At 35.0% G+C, this 19,290-nt stretch overlaps 1 protein-coding gene across 1 annotated transcript; it reads right to left on the bottom strand.

Moving 5' to 3' along the window:
* Positions 1 to 17,216: 17,216 nt before the first annotated feature.
* On the bottom strand, positions 17,217 to 17,873 carry LOC110449556 (extensin-3-like). Its single transcript, XM_021496504.1, has one exon. It carries the CDS (start codon positions 17,871 to 17,873, stop codon positions 17,217 to 17,219), a length of 657 nt encoding a protein of 218 aa, XP_021352179.1.
* Positions 17,874 to 19,290: the final 1,417 nt, after the last annotated feature.

The following is a 19,290-nucleotide window of genomic DNA, read 5'->3' as shown; positions in this document are numbered from 1 at the left end:
TATCAAAAAAGCCGGCCGTCAAGGGGATCCGGTTTCATCTTATCTTTTCTTGCTTGTGGCTGAAATCTTGGCCATTCTGGTAAAAAAAAAAAAAAAAAAAAAAAAAAAAAAAAAAAAAAAAAAAAAAAAAAAAAAAAAAAAAAAAAAAAAAAAAAAAAAAAAAAAAAAAAAAAAAAAAAAAAAAAAAAAAAAAAAAAAAAAAAAAAAAAAAAAAAAAAAAAAAAAAAAAAAAAAAAAAAAAAAAAAAAAAAAAAAAAAACGTATAAATGTAAATAACAAAGAACACAAACTCTCACAGTTCGCCGATGACAAAAGTTGTATTCTAGATGGTTCTGAGAAATCATTCACTGAGGCTTTGGAAACTTTAGAAAAGTATGCTTTAATATCAGGTCTGAAAGTAAACACAGACAAAACACAAGTTACATGGATAGGCTCAAAGAAATTTAGTGCAGATATTTATCACCATCGATGGAAACTGACATGGAATGTCACAACTTTCAATCTATTGGGAATACATGTTTCTGTTGAACTAGACAAAATTACAGACCTTAACTAGAAGTGTTTTTTTTTAGATAGAATTAATATTAAAACAATGGTCTAGAAGAAATATCAATAATAATAGCTAATATACATGTGTTTTATACACCTAAAAAGGGTATCGTGTACACTGCTGAAATGTTTCAACTCCTAAAACATTGACCTCCCTAGATTGTGAGAAGTTACATGTATGTATTTGTTGAGTATAGTACATGTCTATATGTTTATGTGAATATGTATATTATACATGAACATGTATAGCTCTGTATGCGAGTATATGTTTATAAACATGTGTATGTGTAGCAGTGTACAAACGTGTGCATATCCGCATAAAATACTAACAAGTTCTTACAAAGTAAAAAGATTTGTTTTGTCTACCTCTGTATATATGTCAAATTGTAAACTTGTACAAGTATAAAATATGACAATACCAAATTGTGTACTGTAACTATGATGTATCGCATTTCAATTTTTATACTGTATACATGTACCTATAATGTATTACAATGCCAAATTGTATACTGGATAACTATAACATATATATCACAAAGCCAAATTGTGTACTGTTCAAGTATCATGGTTCAAAAAGTATAACATCTCACAATTCAAAATTGTATAATTTATAACTAAACCATATCCCCAGGCCAAATTGTTTACTATATACCTATAACACATCATAATGCCAATTAACATACTGTACAATGCAAAATTATTTACTGTATAAGAATTTTATATCTCAATGTCAAATTGTATAGTGTATACCTTTAATGACTAATATGCTTACAGCATACAAGCGTATCTGCGTGTGTGTGTACATGTGCGTGTGCATATGCATATATGTGTACGTGTGCGTGGGTATGTATGTATATATGTGCGTACATCCGTTTGTGCGTGTATGTGGAGATGTGCATGTGCGTATGAATGTAAACTATGTATGTGTGTGGGTGCATATATATGTGCGTGCGTGCATATGTATGTATGTATGTATGCATGTATATGCAACACGTGTACATGCGTATGAATGAATATATGTATGTATGTATGTTTGACGTGCCTACGTGCAGGCATACATGCCTATGTGCCTAGGTATGCATGTATGCCAGCATGCGTGTATGTATGTATGTATGCATGTTTGTGTGACTATGTGGACATACATGTCTCTGTGCGAAGGTATACATGCATGCATGAATGCATGTATGCATGCATGTATGTATGTATGTATGTATGAAGGCACGACGATAGCTGTTTGATTGGTCTCAGGGTTAAAAATGCCTGACCCATCGCTAGTCTGATACATGTGCTTTGAAGATAACAGAGTAGCGCCATCCGACATCAAAGCCAGTCAGTGTTACCGTTACGCGACCGACAAATTCTTTTGATGTTCAATGAACATCAAATGATCAAACTAGTCTTCTTGTCTCGTCCACAAGGTGGTGCACACTGAGCCTTCAATTTTGCTTTGACCTATGCCAGCGGTGCAGAGATCGAAAGTAAACGGAACTCCCGGAGTATCGAGGTTGGGTATTTTGGGTTGTCATGATTTTCCTCTTTTGTGTAAGAAACCATTTCGGCTTTCAATTATTTTGGTATCACATTTTTTTGTTTTAAACACTGGTTCCCGTTGATCTGTCTGCTTTAAGTTATCTTTTAGTCCGTGTGTTTTGAAGCTATGACATTAATTTATAATTAGGCTATGACAATTAATTTATGGATAATCACCTTAATGAAAAAAATCCGTCAAGCAATCTGGTCTGAAAACAAATACAGTCTAGTTATACCGTCATGTTAACATTACTTTACTTAATAACATATTCCCAGTCAATACGGTGGAACAATTCAAATTATTTTTTTCCAATTAGAATTGTTCTGTTCAATTAAGAGTACAATGCTTTATAAGGCTACGAGTAAAGCTTTGCAGTGGCTCGTATATTGTATTTCCGCCGCTCTTCCAAATATGTATCCGTATTGCAAAAACACAAAATAAGAGAAAGTATTCTAGCGACGTCGTCGTTCAGCGCTAGCACGTTAACAATTCTACCTTACATTTCGTCACGAAAATTGTGTTTCCATGGTAATTATTCTACGATTCCTACGTCGTAATTCGTTATATAACACTCAACAAAAAAGGCAAAGTACAATTAGGGAATACATTTGCCATCTGACGAAGCTATCAGAGATATCACCCCTATTGTAGATGTAATGTTTATGTCTATATAGTCCTCAACATAGGCCTAACGAACTGTTCAGCCTGTTAAGGCGACTCCGGGGAGTGATGAAATCTCCAGTACCAAGTCAAAGAGAACAAAAACAATGGCTGTTGGAAACCTGATAGCCGTTAGAACGGCTTGAGAGCAGGTATATGTTTTTGTCTGCATGTCCCTCAGTAGAACTTTTATGACCAGTTTACAGTTCACGTGTACGGCAGTCACTCAAATCGCCATTGCCCAGGTCATCTCCAGTCCTAGGTACCAAATAGTTAGGACATGAGCTGCTATTCATATATTTTCACATCGTTATAAAGGTAGGTTTAACCGATGTGATATTATTGTACCTTATAGTGTGTCTTACATTTGTTTGCCAAACCCTTATCATACAAAAGTTATATTATATATATTGGAATGACCGAATCTATCATGTTATTCATAGTGACGTCATGTATACTGTTATTTATAATTACCGAATTCGCTGATTCTATCGCGCCAGGCGTTGTTTCTGTTGAACATTATTACGAATTCTCATTATTTGGAATAGGTACAGGTTTGATTTCTGCAAAACAACTACGACGGTCACATCGACTTTGAAAGGAGGAAAGTAAACACAGATATTTCCAAAATGTTAGGCTTTTGCAGCATATGAGGATAGTGTCTTGGCTGGTGATAACTTATATCAGGATAACACAAAGTTTATTGCTGAAGCACGTGGAGTCTCTCTTTATTCTTACCTATAGTCCAATCATGCAGAACGACTTTGAAAAGTGAGTATATACATATATATATATATAAAGAAAAATTCTAAACAACTAGTCTTTATTACTTTCATCTCTTCTAGGAGATTCTTCAGACTGTTTATTTGAAGTATTGACGTCATAAACTATGGCGTCACATAATAGTTCGCTATAACGACGTCCGCCATATATATATATATATATATATATAGGGCAAAGAAGTAATTCCAACAGTCCTAGTGTGGACAAGTTTAGGTTGTCAAATTTGCGGAGAGATCCGCTCCTTTTTCAAGACACAGTGAAACAGAACAGTTACACATACATATACATCATAATACAAGAAAAATTGAACTGATATACTATAATTGAAAATATAGATATACTGTTCTATTTCATTGTGATAAAGGAGCAGATCGCTCCGAAAATTTGACAACCTAAACCTGTCCACACTGTTGGAATTACTTCTTTGCCCCATATACTATTTTAAGTAATTCGTATCCTACGGACATACCTCCATTAGGATCCAGTGTTATATGGGATTTTACCATCTATATTACTTCTTTGACCCCTATATATATATATTTGAGTTGTAGAATTGGTAATAATATATACATGTATATAAGCAGTATAAGACTTGAGTACAGGCAGAAGAAACACACGGATAGATAGTGCACACTCTTTTAAACCTATTTTTATCTACGGAGACTTGAACTATATATAAATATATATGTAACATAAATTAATTGCCTCAATGATACTTCGTGGTATGAAAACATTGTCTTTTGTAGATTAGCAGATTAGAACACTTCTAAAATTCCACCATATTGAAAATGGAAATGACACCTTTCATTGGTTAATAATTGTATTTCATTGGACAATAAATACACATGTTTACATGTACATACAGTATATGTGTTATTTTTCAATAAGCAATGCACGTGCAATGATCTTCCAAAATCCTTTGTATATAATAAATATGTCTTTCTTATCAAAAGGGTAGGAATTGCATATAAATATACACATGAATTTATGTTATAAGAGTTAATTCCCCTGATGTACAAGTTTAAACAGAGATAGTGCAGTGTACCATAGCATATATGTTGGTATGTATAATACCACTTACGTTAAAACGGTTGTGAGTAATCTTTATCAAACGTGTTAGCTGTTCGTTTTGAACAGTAATACTGGCTTACTGTTGTAATTCAGGGTTGAAAGGAGCCGATTTATTTTTCTATGCGCTCCTGCATAAATCACTTGTATAAATTCTAACTATATTGCTAGGTTCAAGAGTCTCGCCAAAACACCTACCGCGCTACTGAATAATATACGTGTTATCAATGAAATAAGGTAACTGGCAGATCGCACAAATATTATTTCAAATTTGATACGCTTGGTTATGTACAAGAGAAATATATGCTATTGAATATATGCAGTAACTTTGCCTCATAACTTCGACGTTTCGATAATTTAATAGGACACATCCCATCACACATGACACACTCGACCACATCTCATCACACATAACACATTCGAACACGTTTCATCACACATGCCACATTCAAACACATCTCATCACACATGACACATTCGAACACACATTTCATCACACATGCCACATTCAAACACACATTTCATCACACATGACACACTCGACCACATCTCATCACACATAACACATTCGAACACATCTCATCACACATGACACATTCGAACAAACAGTTCATCACACACAACACACTCGACCACATCTAATCACACATGCCACATTCAAACACATCTCATCACACATGACACATTCGAACACACATTTCATCACACATAACACATTCGAACACACATTTCATCACACATGACACGTTCGAACACATTTAATCACACATGACACATTCGAACACACATTTCATCACACATGACACATTCGAACACACATTTCATCACACATGACACGTTCGAAAATATTTCATCACACATTCCCACACCTTTAATCACACATGCCACATTCGAACACCTTTCATCACATATTAAAAGTTTGCAATCCATGTTTCATTATAAACAGCCAGCTTAGTGTTTTACCACACGTTATATAGTCTAAACTTTCGGTAGTCAATATTGGTTTTGGTTAAATTAGATAAAACACCTGATACAATCAAATGAATACATTACTCGACGGAAATCAGTACTCCCGTGATTCTATGGTCTCAAATGCCTGCTTTAACTAATTATAAATACATGTCCGCCATTGGCAAAAGTCATGTGACTTTTATGTGTCATGGTTTTGTGATCTTCCGTACTTTAGTCGATCAGTTCTGCCTATAGCAACGTTTAAAATCAAACAAAAGCAGCTTCCCTATGAACTACATGTTTTATCAATAATAAATTATAAGAAAAAAATATAATTTGTCAAAGGTTTTTTTTTTACCTTCGAACTCAAGACTTACATATAATTGTTTGAAATATGCAGTCTTAAATTACGTCTTGCGTTGGTATTATGGGAAACACCCAAAGTATTTTATTGCTTTTTGGCTTTTTTTAGATTCCTTGGTTTTCACAATAAAAACTTCAAATGACCGCTGGCTACCTGAGTCATTAACTAATACTTTAGATATAAATCTCCCTTTCAATCATTAAAACACGTCTAAAGTTTTTTTGTTTTTTTTGGATATATACATTAAGAACAACGGAGAATAGATTGTAATCAATAAATGTTATTAAATGACGAATAACAAGGCAGACATGGAAACAATATGTCAACCATGCTGCATGAAAGGAGATTTGCATTTATGCTGAGAAAATGTTGCATCACCATGGTTTTCTACCGAAGAGACTGTTATATACGTTGGGGAAATTTTAGATCACCATAGTTTGTTTTTGTCTGAGAGCCTGTGACCAGTGTTGGAGAAATATAACGGTCACCATGGTCTTTTAACTAAGATACTGTGTTTCTATCGAAGAGACTGTTATCTTTGTTGAGCAAATGTTAAATCACCATGGTTTTCTACCGAAGAGACTGTTATATACGTCTGGGAAATTTTAGATCACCATAGTTTGTTTTTTTGTCTGAGAGCCTGTGACCAGTGTTGGAGAAATGTAACGGTCACCATGGTCTTTTAACTAAGATACTGGTTTTCTATCGAAGAGACTGTAATCTTTGTTGAGCAAATGTTAAATCACCATGGTTTTCTACCGAAGAGACTGTTATATACGTTGGGTAAACTTTAGATCACCATAGTTTGTTTTTGTCTGAGAGCCTGTGACCAGTGTTGGAGAAATATAACGGTCACCATGGTCTTTTACCGAAGAGACTGTGTTTCTATCGAAGAGACTGTAATCTTTGTTGAGCAAATGTTAAATCACCATGGTTTTCTACCGAAGAGACTGTTATATACGTTGGGGAAATTTTAGATCACCATAGTTTGTTTTTGTCTGAGAGCCTGTGACCAGTGTTGGAGAAATGTAACGGTCACCATGGTCTTTTAACTGAGATACTGTGTTTCTATCGAAGAGACTGTAATCTTTGTTGAGCAAATGTTAAATCACCATGGTTTTCTACCGAAGAAACTGTTCTATGTGCTGAGCAAATGCTATGTCACTATGGATTTCTACCAGAGAGGCCGTACTCTGTGATGGAAAAACATAACGGTCATCATGGTTATTTTACATGCAGCTCTTTCGTTTTATTTCATGCCGACGTCGTTCGATGGTTTACGTTATGTGCGTTGACGCTGCCTATCTGGTATACTAGATTGATATTTAAGGGAATCATTTCTATAACAAAACGTTGAACAAGAGTTTGAGATCATTCTATTTCGGTTTAGTTATCATCTTCCAGTAGTGGTTACATGTAATAATAAGAACGGAATATATTTGTTTTGTGGGGTGTTTTTTTTTAATTTTATTAGATGTTGGAATATTTATCCCTTTTATGGATTATGCACAAATATAGTTTATGAATTCCATGAGACCCAACATTGTCACACTGTTCGTGTAGTAAATGTATCAGCATCATCGTTTAATAATGAGTTTTACTTGATAAAGGGTAAATAATTTTCAAAAATATTAATTTTGTCAAATTGTACTTTTTTATTTTCACACGCATTTATGAATATGCTATATATTTCCCATTTTTAACTCGATTTTGACACAGTAACACAATATATTTTACTCTATAGCTACCTGATCTGTTAACCTAGGCGGATGAGTAAACAAGGCTTATGTATGTTTCATTTCCATTTGAACTCTCATTGATACATTTTTTGCCCGAGGCCTTCATTATGATTAAAATATTTCAAAGTCTATTTTATAGATATCATTCAATGCACTTACTCAAACTAAAACAACATTCTGAAATTCATAAGTTTGTTAATTTTTCTTAAACATGATCTTCCTATTTTTTTGACGTCCACAGCCGTTTCAGACGTATACGTACACAGTACTAAATTAAAAGTCTACAGAGAATCATACTTTTCAACATCAAAGCACACTCGTAATAAAGAGGATCCATTACGTACTTTCTCTGTTTGTGTTCGTGAGCCTAGGTGTTTTCTGCACCACTAAAACCCCGTGATTCCTTTAACTAATATCCCAGGGCTATACTCGTACTTTAGTGTTACTCTGATCTGCAGACACTGTCACGATGTGTTCGCATCACGATACAGACCCAACACTGGCTACCTACATGTAGTACTGCTCTGGGCGTGCTGGTATATTACTTCAAACATCAAAGTGTTCCATATCAATTTTTTAAGCCGATCATGTCTCTTCAAGAGTTATTTTTTTAAATATTGTCACATACATTTATAACCTCATACACCTGAAAACGTTTTTCCCACATGTAATCCGGTGTGGAGATACCGTATTCATGTGCAATTGACATCTCATATGACCTGGTACGAATGTATGCGCGTGCATTAAACAAGTCACACGACCTTTAATAAACACGTCACATGATCGAGTGTGGAATATTCACGTGTAATGACGTACAGGTAACACTTGACTACGGATAACATAAAGTAAATAATGAAAGCTGAAAAAGGAAATGGGGCAGGGGGAGAGGGGAGGGGAAAGGGGAGAGGGATAAAACAGAGACCTTGACGTTTTCTCTGACACATTTTTCTGAATGCATTGCCACTTGATCGAAAGTGTTTGTTTTATGCATTGCATATGTGCATCTACAATATGTATAACCATCATTGAAACATCCGGAATTGACCATATCGTATATCAATATTTCCATATTCCGGCTCTGTATGTTGATTTTTACTTCCGGTTTATGGAATATAATTTGAAGTTTGAAGAAAAATCCATTTCCACTTTTATATTTCATCATGTCCCTTCGGCTGATAACTAAATATTAAGTTCGTTAATTTATTCAAATGGCAATATTAATGTTGCATACTGAGTGGTACATGTGTACCTATTAAAGCTAAGAGTCGTTCGTAATTAATAACAAACCACCACGATTTCACAAGATATAACATTGCATTATCAAGATTACTACACACCCTGTACTGATGTCCGGTGGACTTGTATTGGTGAGAAGTCAGATTTATACTTTTGTTAGAAAGCGTCAAATTTCAGGGAAATATTCTATGAAAGTTGGTTGAAAATGCATTCGTTTTACTCCAATACATGTACTTGTCCTAAAAAGATGACTTTGTTTTCAAGACTCAGTTGATAAGCAAACGACCTATATGATTATGCACATATCAGTCAAATGCATTGAACAAATAATGAAAGTTTTCCTGATAAAAACTCATTTATGACATAATGAAGTTGTTCGTATACCATAGCCTCTTTCAGCTCGAGACCAAACTATCAGCCATACACGCTGATATAGTGGTATCGGCTGATACGACGCGTTCCATAGGAAACGACACATCCTATTTCCTAGGCTGTTTATGGAACGCAAGCAAAGAAAAGTGTTTCAATTCAATATAAAAGATGATTATTACTTTACAAAATAAAATCTCCGTATGATTTAAAATGATTTAAAATGTATCAGGTACATTTATCTTCTTTTCGCAATAGAGTTAATATTGTTGTAGACATCCCTTTCAAAGTTTCCTTTGATGCAGACAAATGATGCTGAGCATTAAGATGAAGATGTTGAAAACATTAATCACAACGCACATTGTCATAGTAACCAGTAGTAATCCCTGTCTAGAATGATAATAAATCCGATTCCATTGTAAGGTTAATATGAAACATTTGTATCACAGAAAACCATTTGTTCGGGTTAGAAAATGTAAAAAGGCAATCTTTAAAGGTGCATGTTTTACAAATCCACGCTTGCATCGTCCCTGTTTATTGTGGCAGAAAATGTATTTCCCTGTTACGACCCGAAAGAGAACCTTGCTTATAAATCATCGGTGTTATGTATTTCATGCTTATTGTCATGGACAATGTGTTTTCCTTTCAGATATTGTAAGAGATAGGATACAAGACAACGTGATTAATTATAGAATTTATTCTTTAAAGAATTTCTTTTTTCATGCAACATATTGACATTTCTTGAACAACAGTGTCTAATTGTGTACGAGCTTGGATAAGGATCGAGGTCTGCATTCACAAATACATGTTTTCAATTTAGGAAAAAACATGTAAAACTCATTTAAGAAAAGTCTTTCGGATTTATTCACAAAATACTCCAACAAATTTGCAAATATCTCCTCTGATTAACGGTTTTGGATCAATTTTCCAGCTAGAGAAATAGGTTGTAGAGTTCCCTCTCGGTAACAGACACAAATAAGCGATTTTATTTTGTGAACTTGACTTAGGAATAAAATTCATCTCTAATGAAACTGTACGGCAAAGAGTTATTTCACAAGAAGTTTCTCTTTCTCGGTTCCGATGCAACTACAACCGTCGACATCCAACGTATCTATTTAATCAATCAGGGCGGTATGTTATCCGTGGATTTCATTAGGAAAAGACGGATGAGCACCCGTTGTATTTATCTGAATTCACGATTTAATTTCGTCACAAATTCATTCTTTTCCTGTCGACCGCCTTCCCTTGTCTAGTGTCACGAATTCGGGAGCCGTCCTCCGGAAATTAACTCCTGTACCACTCCGTTGTTTAGACAATACAGGTCTGTGCCTGAACTCGTTATTTCTGGGAGAGATTCATGATGATAAAAATTGATGAAGTCAATGATATACGGATTTCATATTTTTTTTCCATTTTGTGTATTTTTTACTCACTTTACACAAACACAATATTTAAAACATAGCTTAAGTTAAAACGACAACGTGCATGTTTCAAAATTAATAAAACTAATATTGGTATCGACAAAAGAATCATTGTAAGACAGTACTTGGTGGTTTTGAAAGGCAATGAGATTATGTGACAGTCATGCTTCATTGTGCCAAGTTACGCAGTTTGATATTTGATTTATGTGTTTTATTTGGCAGCAGCCACATTGAATATCAATACAATGCTTTACAAGTGATTGACGTGTGTCCCTATAGAGTACGTACTCTTCTAAACAGCAGTAACAAGCCAATGTAGGAGAGACGTGCGTTCACTTGCTAATAAAGACGCGTTATCAGCTGGTCCAAGTTTGACTAATGAAAGCTGTGTTGTCGCGCAAAACCGCATTTTGTTTTTCAGACAACAAATCATGAGACTGTAAGTTAAAATTAACATAATAAACATATCTAAATAGATATCAGATAATGTCAAATCTTAGAAATAAAAGATGTTTGGAAACGAAATAAATTTAGTGTTCGACGCGAAGAGTTTTAGATTTATTGAAAACAAAACATGTCTAAACCTATTAATATATAAAGTCACGGATCGAACTGTTATTTTTTCGAAACGGAAATGTAACAAAATGCAGTAAATTGTCATTGTAAATGCAAGTTGTCAAAGATCGAAATGTAATATCGACACTATCAATGTAAAATATCGACACTATAAAAACTAATGTAAAATATCGACACTATAAAAACTAATGTAAAATATCGACACTATAAATGTAAAATATCGACACTATAGAAATTTATGTAAAATATCGACACTGTAAATGTAAAATAGCGACACTATAAATGTAAAATATCGACACTATAAATGTAAAATATCGACACTATACAAATTAATGTAAAATATCGACACTATAGATGTAAAATATCGACACTATAAAAATTAATGTAAAATATCGACACTATAAATGTAAAATATCGACACTATAAATGTAAAATATCGACACTATACAAATTAATGTAAAATATCGACACTATAGATGTAAAATATCGACACTATAAATGTAAAATATCGACACTATAACATTTAATGTAAAATATCTACACTATAAATCTAAAATATCGACACTATAAAAATTAATGTAAAATATCCAGGATAGAGACTACAAATGTATAAACAATGTATATCTAGTAAACATGATAGATGATATAGAACGTAACTGTTTTGATATACAGAGTACATGTTTTGTAATGTACATATACATATACGACAAGCAACACAACATCTATATCAGTTAACAGTCTATGCAATGGATATCATACATATCCCCTGATGATGCTCTGAAGATTTTCTTTTCATAATTTATAATTACCAGGTCTTTTATTTATTTTCTTTAATTATTCTTTTTTTAATTGAAGTGATAAGTTTATCTATATTTTTATATAACATTTAAACATTATATGCAAAAAAACATAACATGTTTCAGTATACGTACATTTAAATCAAATGTAACTGAATGCATGTATTATTTATAATGTAACACTATATCGAAAGACCCATTAGAGTTATTACTGCCAAGAATAATCATTTTCTCTAGGTTGCTCAAGTAATAGGAAATTCAAGTAGATAGTAGGTGACTAGAACGAAATTTTAGATATACACTATATTTTTATAATAATATATACTATCCAATGAATGCAATTCTTTGTTCGCATATAAACAAACTTTTATTTTGATAAATAGTATCAGTAGAGTCGTTTTTCGAGATAAATTACACAGGTTTGACGTAAACTTGAGAACAGAACATGGCAATTTTGACAGCTTCTACCAATCCTGTAGTTGTGTAACTACACCGGCCTGCGCTCAAACAGCGCCGCGGACTGTACACTCTTTATATGAGGAAATCGGAAATGGTTAATGCGGAATGGAAATCAAAATTTTCATTTCACGACCAGTCAAGCGGCAACATTAGATTGCTTGCCATCAGGATTACTCGTATTCAAAACTGTTGAAGAATGGGTTTTCTCTTGAAGATCGTTTTTGTTCCATTCCAAGCAGCCCTAAATCACCCAAAGCCTGCATTTCTATATATTTGAGCTTATCTTGTGTATAACGGTGTCGCTGGTAAACGGCTATGTGCATCTCAAATGATGGCATTTGATCAATTTCAACTCAAACCCCCTGAGAGCTATTCTGTCTTTATGAAGAAAACGCCAACTTGAAAATGGAAAAAATTGTATATAGAATTACTTTCAACACATCTCGTCTCCCAGTGTATACCAGTGATGGCGTATTGGCTAGGTTTCTTATGTTACACTGCTTTATTGACGTGCATGTACACCATTTATCTTACTCGGTGATATATATCTATTCAGCCTATGAAAGTAATCTGGCTTCAGAGCCTTTACACAGTAACAAACTGCTTGCAACAAGCTTTTAACGTGGAGCCGACCAAATTCGAATTTTTCGGTCAAGCTTGGAACATTTGGTTATGTAGAGCAACTCGAGCATACTCATTGCGCCCCAATCGCGAGTAACGGAAGGAAGTCAATGATCAAATTCTCTTTTAAGGCAACCCTGGGCTTCCCTCCATTTAACTAGGACCGTCAGAAATGGACGATAAATGAGTTTTGTTTTCCGGTTCTGTGGTTATAATCACGAACTGATACATAGCTGTAACGTTTCTGAATCACTAGATTACGATCACAGAGACACGGGCGATTTGATTGTTTTCAGATTTCAATAAGTGGAGCTGCAATAATCTTGCTTACTGGTTTTACCTGTCATCGTGTGCATTATGCTACATCAATAAACGTGTTAGGGCTAAAGTGACAGAATACCAGAGCTCAGTCAACCGTTCTTTCTAAAGAATTCTTGACAAATTATGATGGATATAAAAAAAAAGAATTTAAAAATGTGGTAGAAAACCAAAAATTGTTCGGAACAATTTTTTCGCGTTTTAATGTTTCTTATAAATAAAGCGTCTTAATTAATGAGAAAGCTTGCGTTGCAAAGTATTAGTTTGATTTACTTGTTATAAAGTTTTTAAAAATCCACATAGGTAACAGCGTTATAAGCGTTTTTTTCATTTATTGAAATATCTTCACACAAAACCTTACATAATTTAACATTTCACACAATCATACATAAATATTTATTTTCCCACATCAGATTAGAATTTCATGCAAAATAAAAAAAAAAATCAGAAACCTCACTTCTAACGACAACACGGTGCGGTGCGTCCATAGCGTCAGATTATGCACTGATTGCATTGACATGCCCTTTTCCCTTTTTGTATCAAGGTTTAATACACCATTCGGTCAGTGGTTCGATATACATGGCACATGTAATATTCTGATCTACCATGAATGTTTTGACAAACATAATGAGTTCAAACGATGAATAGATGACATTTCCTTCTGATGATATCATTGTTGTTGTTTTTTAAATTTCATGCTTTCCTCATTTAGATGAGACAACTGCGCTGCATTACACCTTAATACGGCACGATTCTTAGCTGTATATACATATATTTAATTTAAACAGGCAATACATTTTACTGACTATATAGTATCCGTAAATCTCAAATCACAACTTTTACCGTATATAATCACTTTAGTATGCATCACAATTTCATTGACTCCTTCTTTATGAAGGAATACAGATATTAATGAAACAACTGACTCTACTAAAGTCAGCGAATCCAACACGGGGTTCTCATTTAGGAGCTGTCTAGCGTATTGACATATATACATATATTCAGACTAGTATTTTTTTGTAAGTAATTTTGCTACAGTAAATGATACTATGTTGTCTCCATTAATAACGGGGAAATATAATATTTTTATGAAAATCTTTATAACCCAAATAATCAGGACAAGAATAAAATAGAGAGTTAAATTGGATCGTCCAAGTTGGAGAGAAATGTTTTAGATAATGATGCATAGTTACATGTGTATGTGTATGAATTAATAACATCAAACGTATGTGAAAACGCTATAAAGGAAAGAAAACAATTGGGAGTCCAGGGGCTGATGGATTACATGTATCTGGTTTTTAACGAGCGTTTTGGGATAGCATAACGTATACTATTATTGGGTCGTGCAATAAACAATACATTGTATATTGAAGGAGAGCTAAGTATATCGCAACAAGAAGTTATTGTTTCTTTAATTCATAAATAAAGCCTGATCATATGGATTTAAAAAAAACGTTGCTAATTCTGTGAAAACATGGACAGTTAAAGATGAAAAATGTAACTTTAATCACTTACGTGCAAACAGCGCTGTTAATATTATCTCAGTTTCAGTATTAATGACTCTAAAATAATGCAAATATTTGTAATGTTCTGCTTATTTTTTAGCACCTTATATCAGCATTAATGCAAAAAGCATCAATTTCGTTGCACAGTTGCACCCGTTCAAGAGCCAACATGTCCCTGATTAAATTTTGCGTTTTATTCATAGAACGTCGAAATGTAAACTTGCTGTAGAAAAGTAAATTTACATAAGCGAGTTTGTCACTTCGCACGACTCGTGTTCATGATAACATTTTTACACTTTTTTTTGCTTCTTTTTAGACGAATATGTTTTCTGCCTTTTTTCTTAAATACAATGAATTATACGGATTGAATCAATGAATCAATGACGTTCATAGAAACGAACGAAATATCAAAACCGGTACTTTAAAGCAAATCTTCTATCATAAATACGTTTAAATAGCAAAAGCGAGCTTTCTATATCCATAAAAATAAAGTGTCGATTAGAAACAGAGTACAGTCAGAAATCCACTTCACTGAATCATCAGGTTATACTGAGTTCAAAAAACTCCGGATAAGATTATGCTTACAAAAGAAATGAATATATTTGTACAATTGAATCTGGATCGCCTAGACACAAACGATTGTAATGGTGTGATGACTGTCACCGTCCATTGGCACCGGTGGTCGAAACTTAAGATTAGTTCTACCGAATGAAATGGCACATCAATCCTGACTGAACAGGTTATGATAACATCAGCCATTCTCCTCAACCACCCCTGTGCTATTGCCAGTTCGCTTTGCCACATGTATCTCTCGAGTGCTATAGCACACGAGGTCTGAGGTGAGTTCCCCAGACTGGCTCAACTCTGACAAATCTTTTTCTCTACAACATGACGGCAGGGCGACATATCTTTGTCATATGTCTACACGAGCGGAAACAAAGTCTACGTTTTCCCGCGCGCGCCAATCCAGGCTCTTTCCTGTTTGGTCAGTAGACTGATGATGAAGAAGAGAACGTTTTTCCTCAGCAGACGATCTCGGTCATTTTTTGGTCAAAGGGTTTTATAACAAAATGGTGGTTGTATCTGAGTCCTGTTGTGGGATTTTCACTTTTTATTACTTTTCAGACCTGTTGAGAACACCTTGCAATAGGTGGATTCAAGCAATGCAATCTGATTTATCTAGAGTTATCTGGTGAACCAAGCAAGGAAATGATAGAGAAATTCAATCAATTATGTGTATAGATAGTGTTTTTAAATCTCTCCGAAAACATGTTTTCGCTGACATGTTACATTGTGTCTTTGGTGCCCGTTGTGGTGCAACATCTCAATTTGTCCCACATTGTCAACGACAATTTCACGTACTGTATTTTATTAGGCGTTATCTTGTTACTCTGGGTTCTTAACAGTGCCCTACAGACAAGTACACAGTGTGTGTATAAATGGTCTTCCGATATCTTAACTTCATGCTAAAGCAAATATGTGCCGAAAGCTTACACGATCACACATGTTACTTTAGTCTTCTAATCTCGCGAACTGGTAATGATTGCCGATGTTGAGAACATGTGTCTTGGCTCCACTTTATGTGGATGCCAGTCTACATTGATGATATATTGATCAGTTCCATTGCATGAGACATGCACGCACGTACTTTACACCTATACCATCTTTTTACCTGAGTAGATCACCAATACCCTCCCTGTCGTAAGCAAACAGAGGACAGCCATAGGGAAAAAGATGACGACAAGTTGTAGTGCAGATTCTTTAATTTGAGATCCGATAATCCGGTAAACGCTGTTCCAGAAAGGTTTTATCATATAATATATAGAGCTTGAACACTGAAGATTCCTGTTTCTGTTACTCGAACATTAGAGGTTATTTCCATACGTTTGTTCAAATTTGTTTAATCGGTTTAATGGTACAGCTGTATCCGGTTTAGATCAATATAGTTTTAGAAATACTAAGCTTTTAAAGTCTGGTATGTGTGTCTGGTATTACATGGTTTTTAAGTATCACATGCTTGGTCTGACGTGTTTCTGGAAGTTTTGCATGCTTGTTTGATTTGTCGTAAAGTCCCAAACGCGTGGTTTGAAATTTGGCTTGCTTGTTATGCTTTTTCGAAATATCGCACGCTTGCTTTCTTTGTATTGCATTGTTTGTATTAAGTGTCTTTGTTTGATTTGAAATGTTGCATGATTGGTTCAAAGTGTCGCACGCTTGATTCAAAGTGTCGCACGCTTAGTTCAAAGTGTCGCACGCTTGTTTCAAAGTGTCACACGCTTGGTTCAAAGTGTTGCATGCTTGGTTCAAAATGTTGCATGATTGGTTCGAAGTGTCGCACGCTTGGTTCAAAGTGTTGCATGCTTGGGTCAAAGTGTCGCAAGCTTGGTTCGAAGTGTCGCACGCTTGGTTCAAAGTGGTGCATGCTTGGTTCAAAGTGTCGCACGCTTGATTCAAAGAGGTGCATGCTTGGTTCAAAGTGTTGCATGCTTGGTTCAAAGTGTTGCATGCTTGGTTCAAAGTGTCGCACGCTTGGTTCGAAGTGTCGCACGCTTGGTTCAAAGTGTTGCATGCTTGGTTCAAAGTGTTGCATGCTTGGTTCAAAGTGTTGCATGCTTGGTTCAAAGTGTTGCATGCTTGGTTCAAAGTGTTGCATGCTTGGTTCAAAGTGTTGCATGCTTGGTTCAAAGTGTTGCATGCTTGGTTCAAAGTGTTGCATGCTTGGTTCAAAGTGTTGCATGCTTGGTTCGAAGTGTCGCACGCTTGGTTCAAAGTGTCGCACGCTTGATTCAAAGTGGTGCATGCTTGGTTCAAAGTGTTGCATGCTTGGTTTAAAGTGTTGAACGCTTGGTTCAAAGTGTCGCACCCTTGGTCCAAAGTGTTGCACGCTTGGTTCAAAGTGTTGCATGCTTGGTTCAAAGTGTTGCATGCTTGGTTAAAAGTTTCGATAGCTTGGTTTAATATAAACTATGATTGGTTTGAAGATTGGACGTTATGCATACATGTAAGAAGTAGTGCATGCTTTGTTTAACATTACGCATGGTTGTTTGATTGAAGTCTCCAATGCGTGTTAAAGTATGCATATTCCCTTTTAAATACAATATCAACGGTTGTTAGTCTCAAATGCTTGTTTGAAGTATAACCTACTTGGAGAGGTGACTCCCGTGCTTGGTTTAAGCATCTGATGCTGGGTTAAAAGTACATGATGGTTGGTTTGCTGGCTACTCCTTGCAGCCTACCGATAACAGACTCCCTAACATTTTGAGTTAGAGAGAGACATTCCTACGTTAGATTAAAAAAGCCCGTTGTCAGCTCAAACTGTCACAAAGCAAGCATCTAGCTGTAGCGCTAGATAGGGCACTAATGGATGCAAGGAGACAGCTGAACATATGTGTAATGTAGTGGTTACCCTGCATCATATTGGTCCTTATCGGTCTTTGTATATGTCGGTTTTTAATACAACCAAATAAGATGGGGTCAAAGTCCTCCGTGTCTTACCTGTTATTTGTATGTATGTACTCGATGAATAAAATACAACGTGTTTTGATGGAAGCCATTTGTCGAGCTGTTGTGTCCCCATGTCCATGCGGCATGTAGAGAACGTAAAACCCCAAGGTACTACAATATGTTAGAATTATGTCTTTTGGCGACGACTGTTCATACACTATAAGGGGCAGCACGTACATTATATGTCCGATTCTATTTCAATTTTATATTCACCTTGAACTTGAAAGTTCATCGATATAGAGAGATGATATGATTTCAAAATTCATGTACAAAATAGCACGGTAGTCTAGTGCTAGGACGCCGGGCTCGTGACCGAAGGGTTATGGGTTCGAGTCACGTCACGGCACTCTGTAGTATCTTTGAGCAAGATACTTTACTCCGCTTGTTCCAGTCTACTCAGCTGTAAATAAGTACGTGGTTGGGTAGTGCTAGAATTGTTAAATGCTAGCTGTGAGCGCCGAAATGGCTGCACCGGCTGTATGCTTCCCAGGGAGTTGAGAAAGATATTGGCTGGCTGCAAATGCCTTATAACCACGGGTAACACTTTGTGAACCGCTTTGAGACGACCTACGAACAAGGTTGTGGACACGTATAGGCTTCCGTAATAAGATACTAATAACTGGTTCACGTGTTATATCACTGCCTTGTCACACGTCTCGAAAACCTAGTCTAAACAATTTATTTTCATGCATATCGCCCATTTAGAGATTTTTTGTATTGACAATTACATATATTATAACATGAGGTAAAAATACAATTTCTAATTGAGTTATCATTATAAGAATGTTTAGTTTGTATTTGGATTCAACTAACATTTATACAGATGTTGGGTCTTTTTT

Source organism: Mizuhopecten yessoensis, unplaced genomic scaffold, assembly GCF_002113885.1.
Source record: "Mizuhopecten yessoensis strain PY_sf001 unplaced genomic scaffold, ASM211388v2 scaffold4631, whole genome shotgun sequence".
Lineage (NCBI taxonomy): Eukaryota > Metazoa > Mollusca > Bivalvia > Pectinida > Pectinidae > Mizuhopecten > Mizuhopecten yessoensis.
This window is presented reverse-complemented; position numbering and strand designations above follow the sequence as displayed.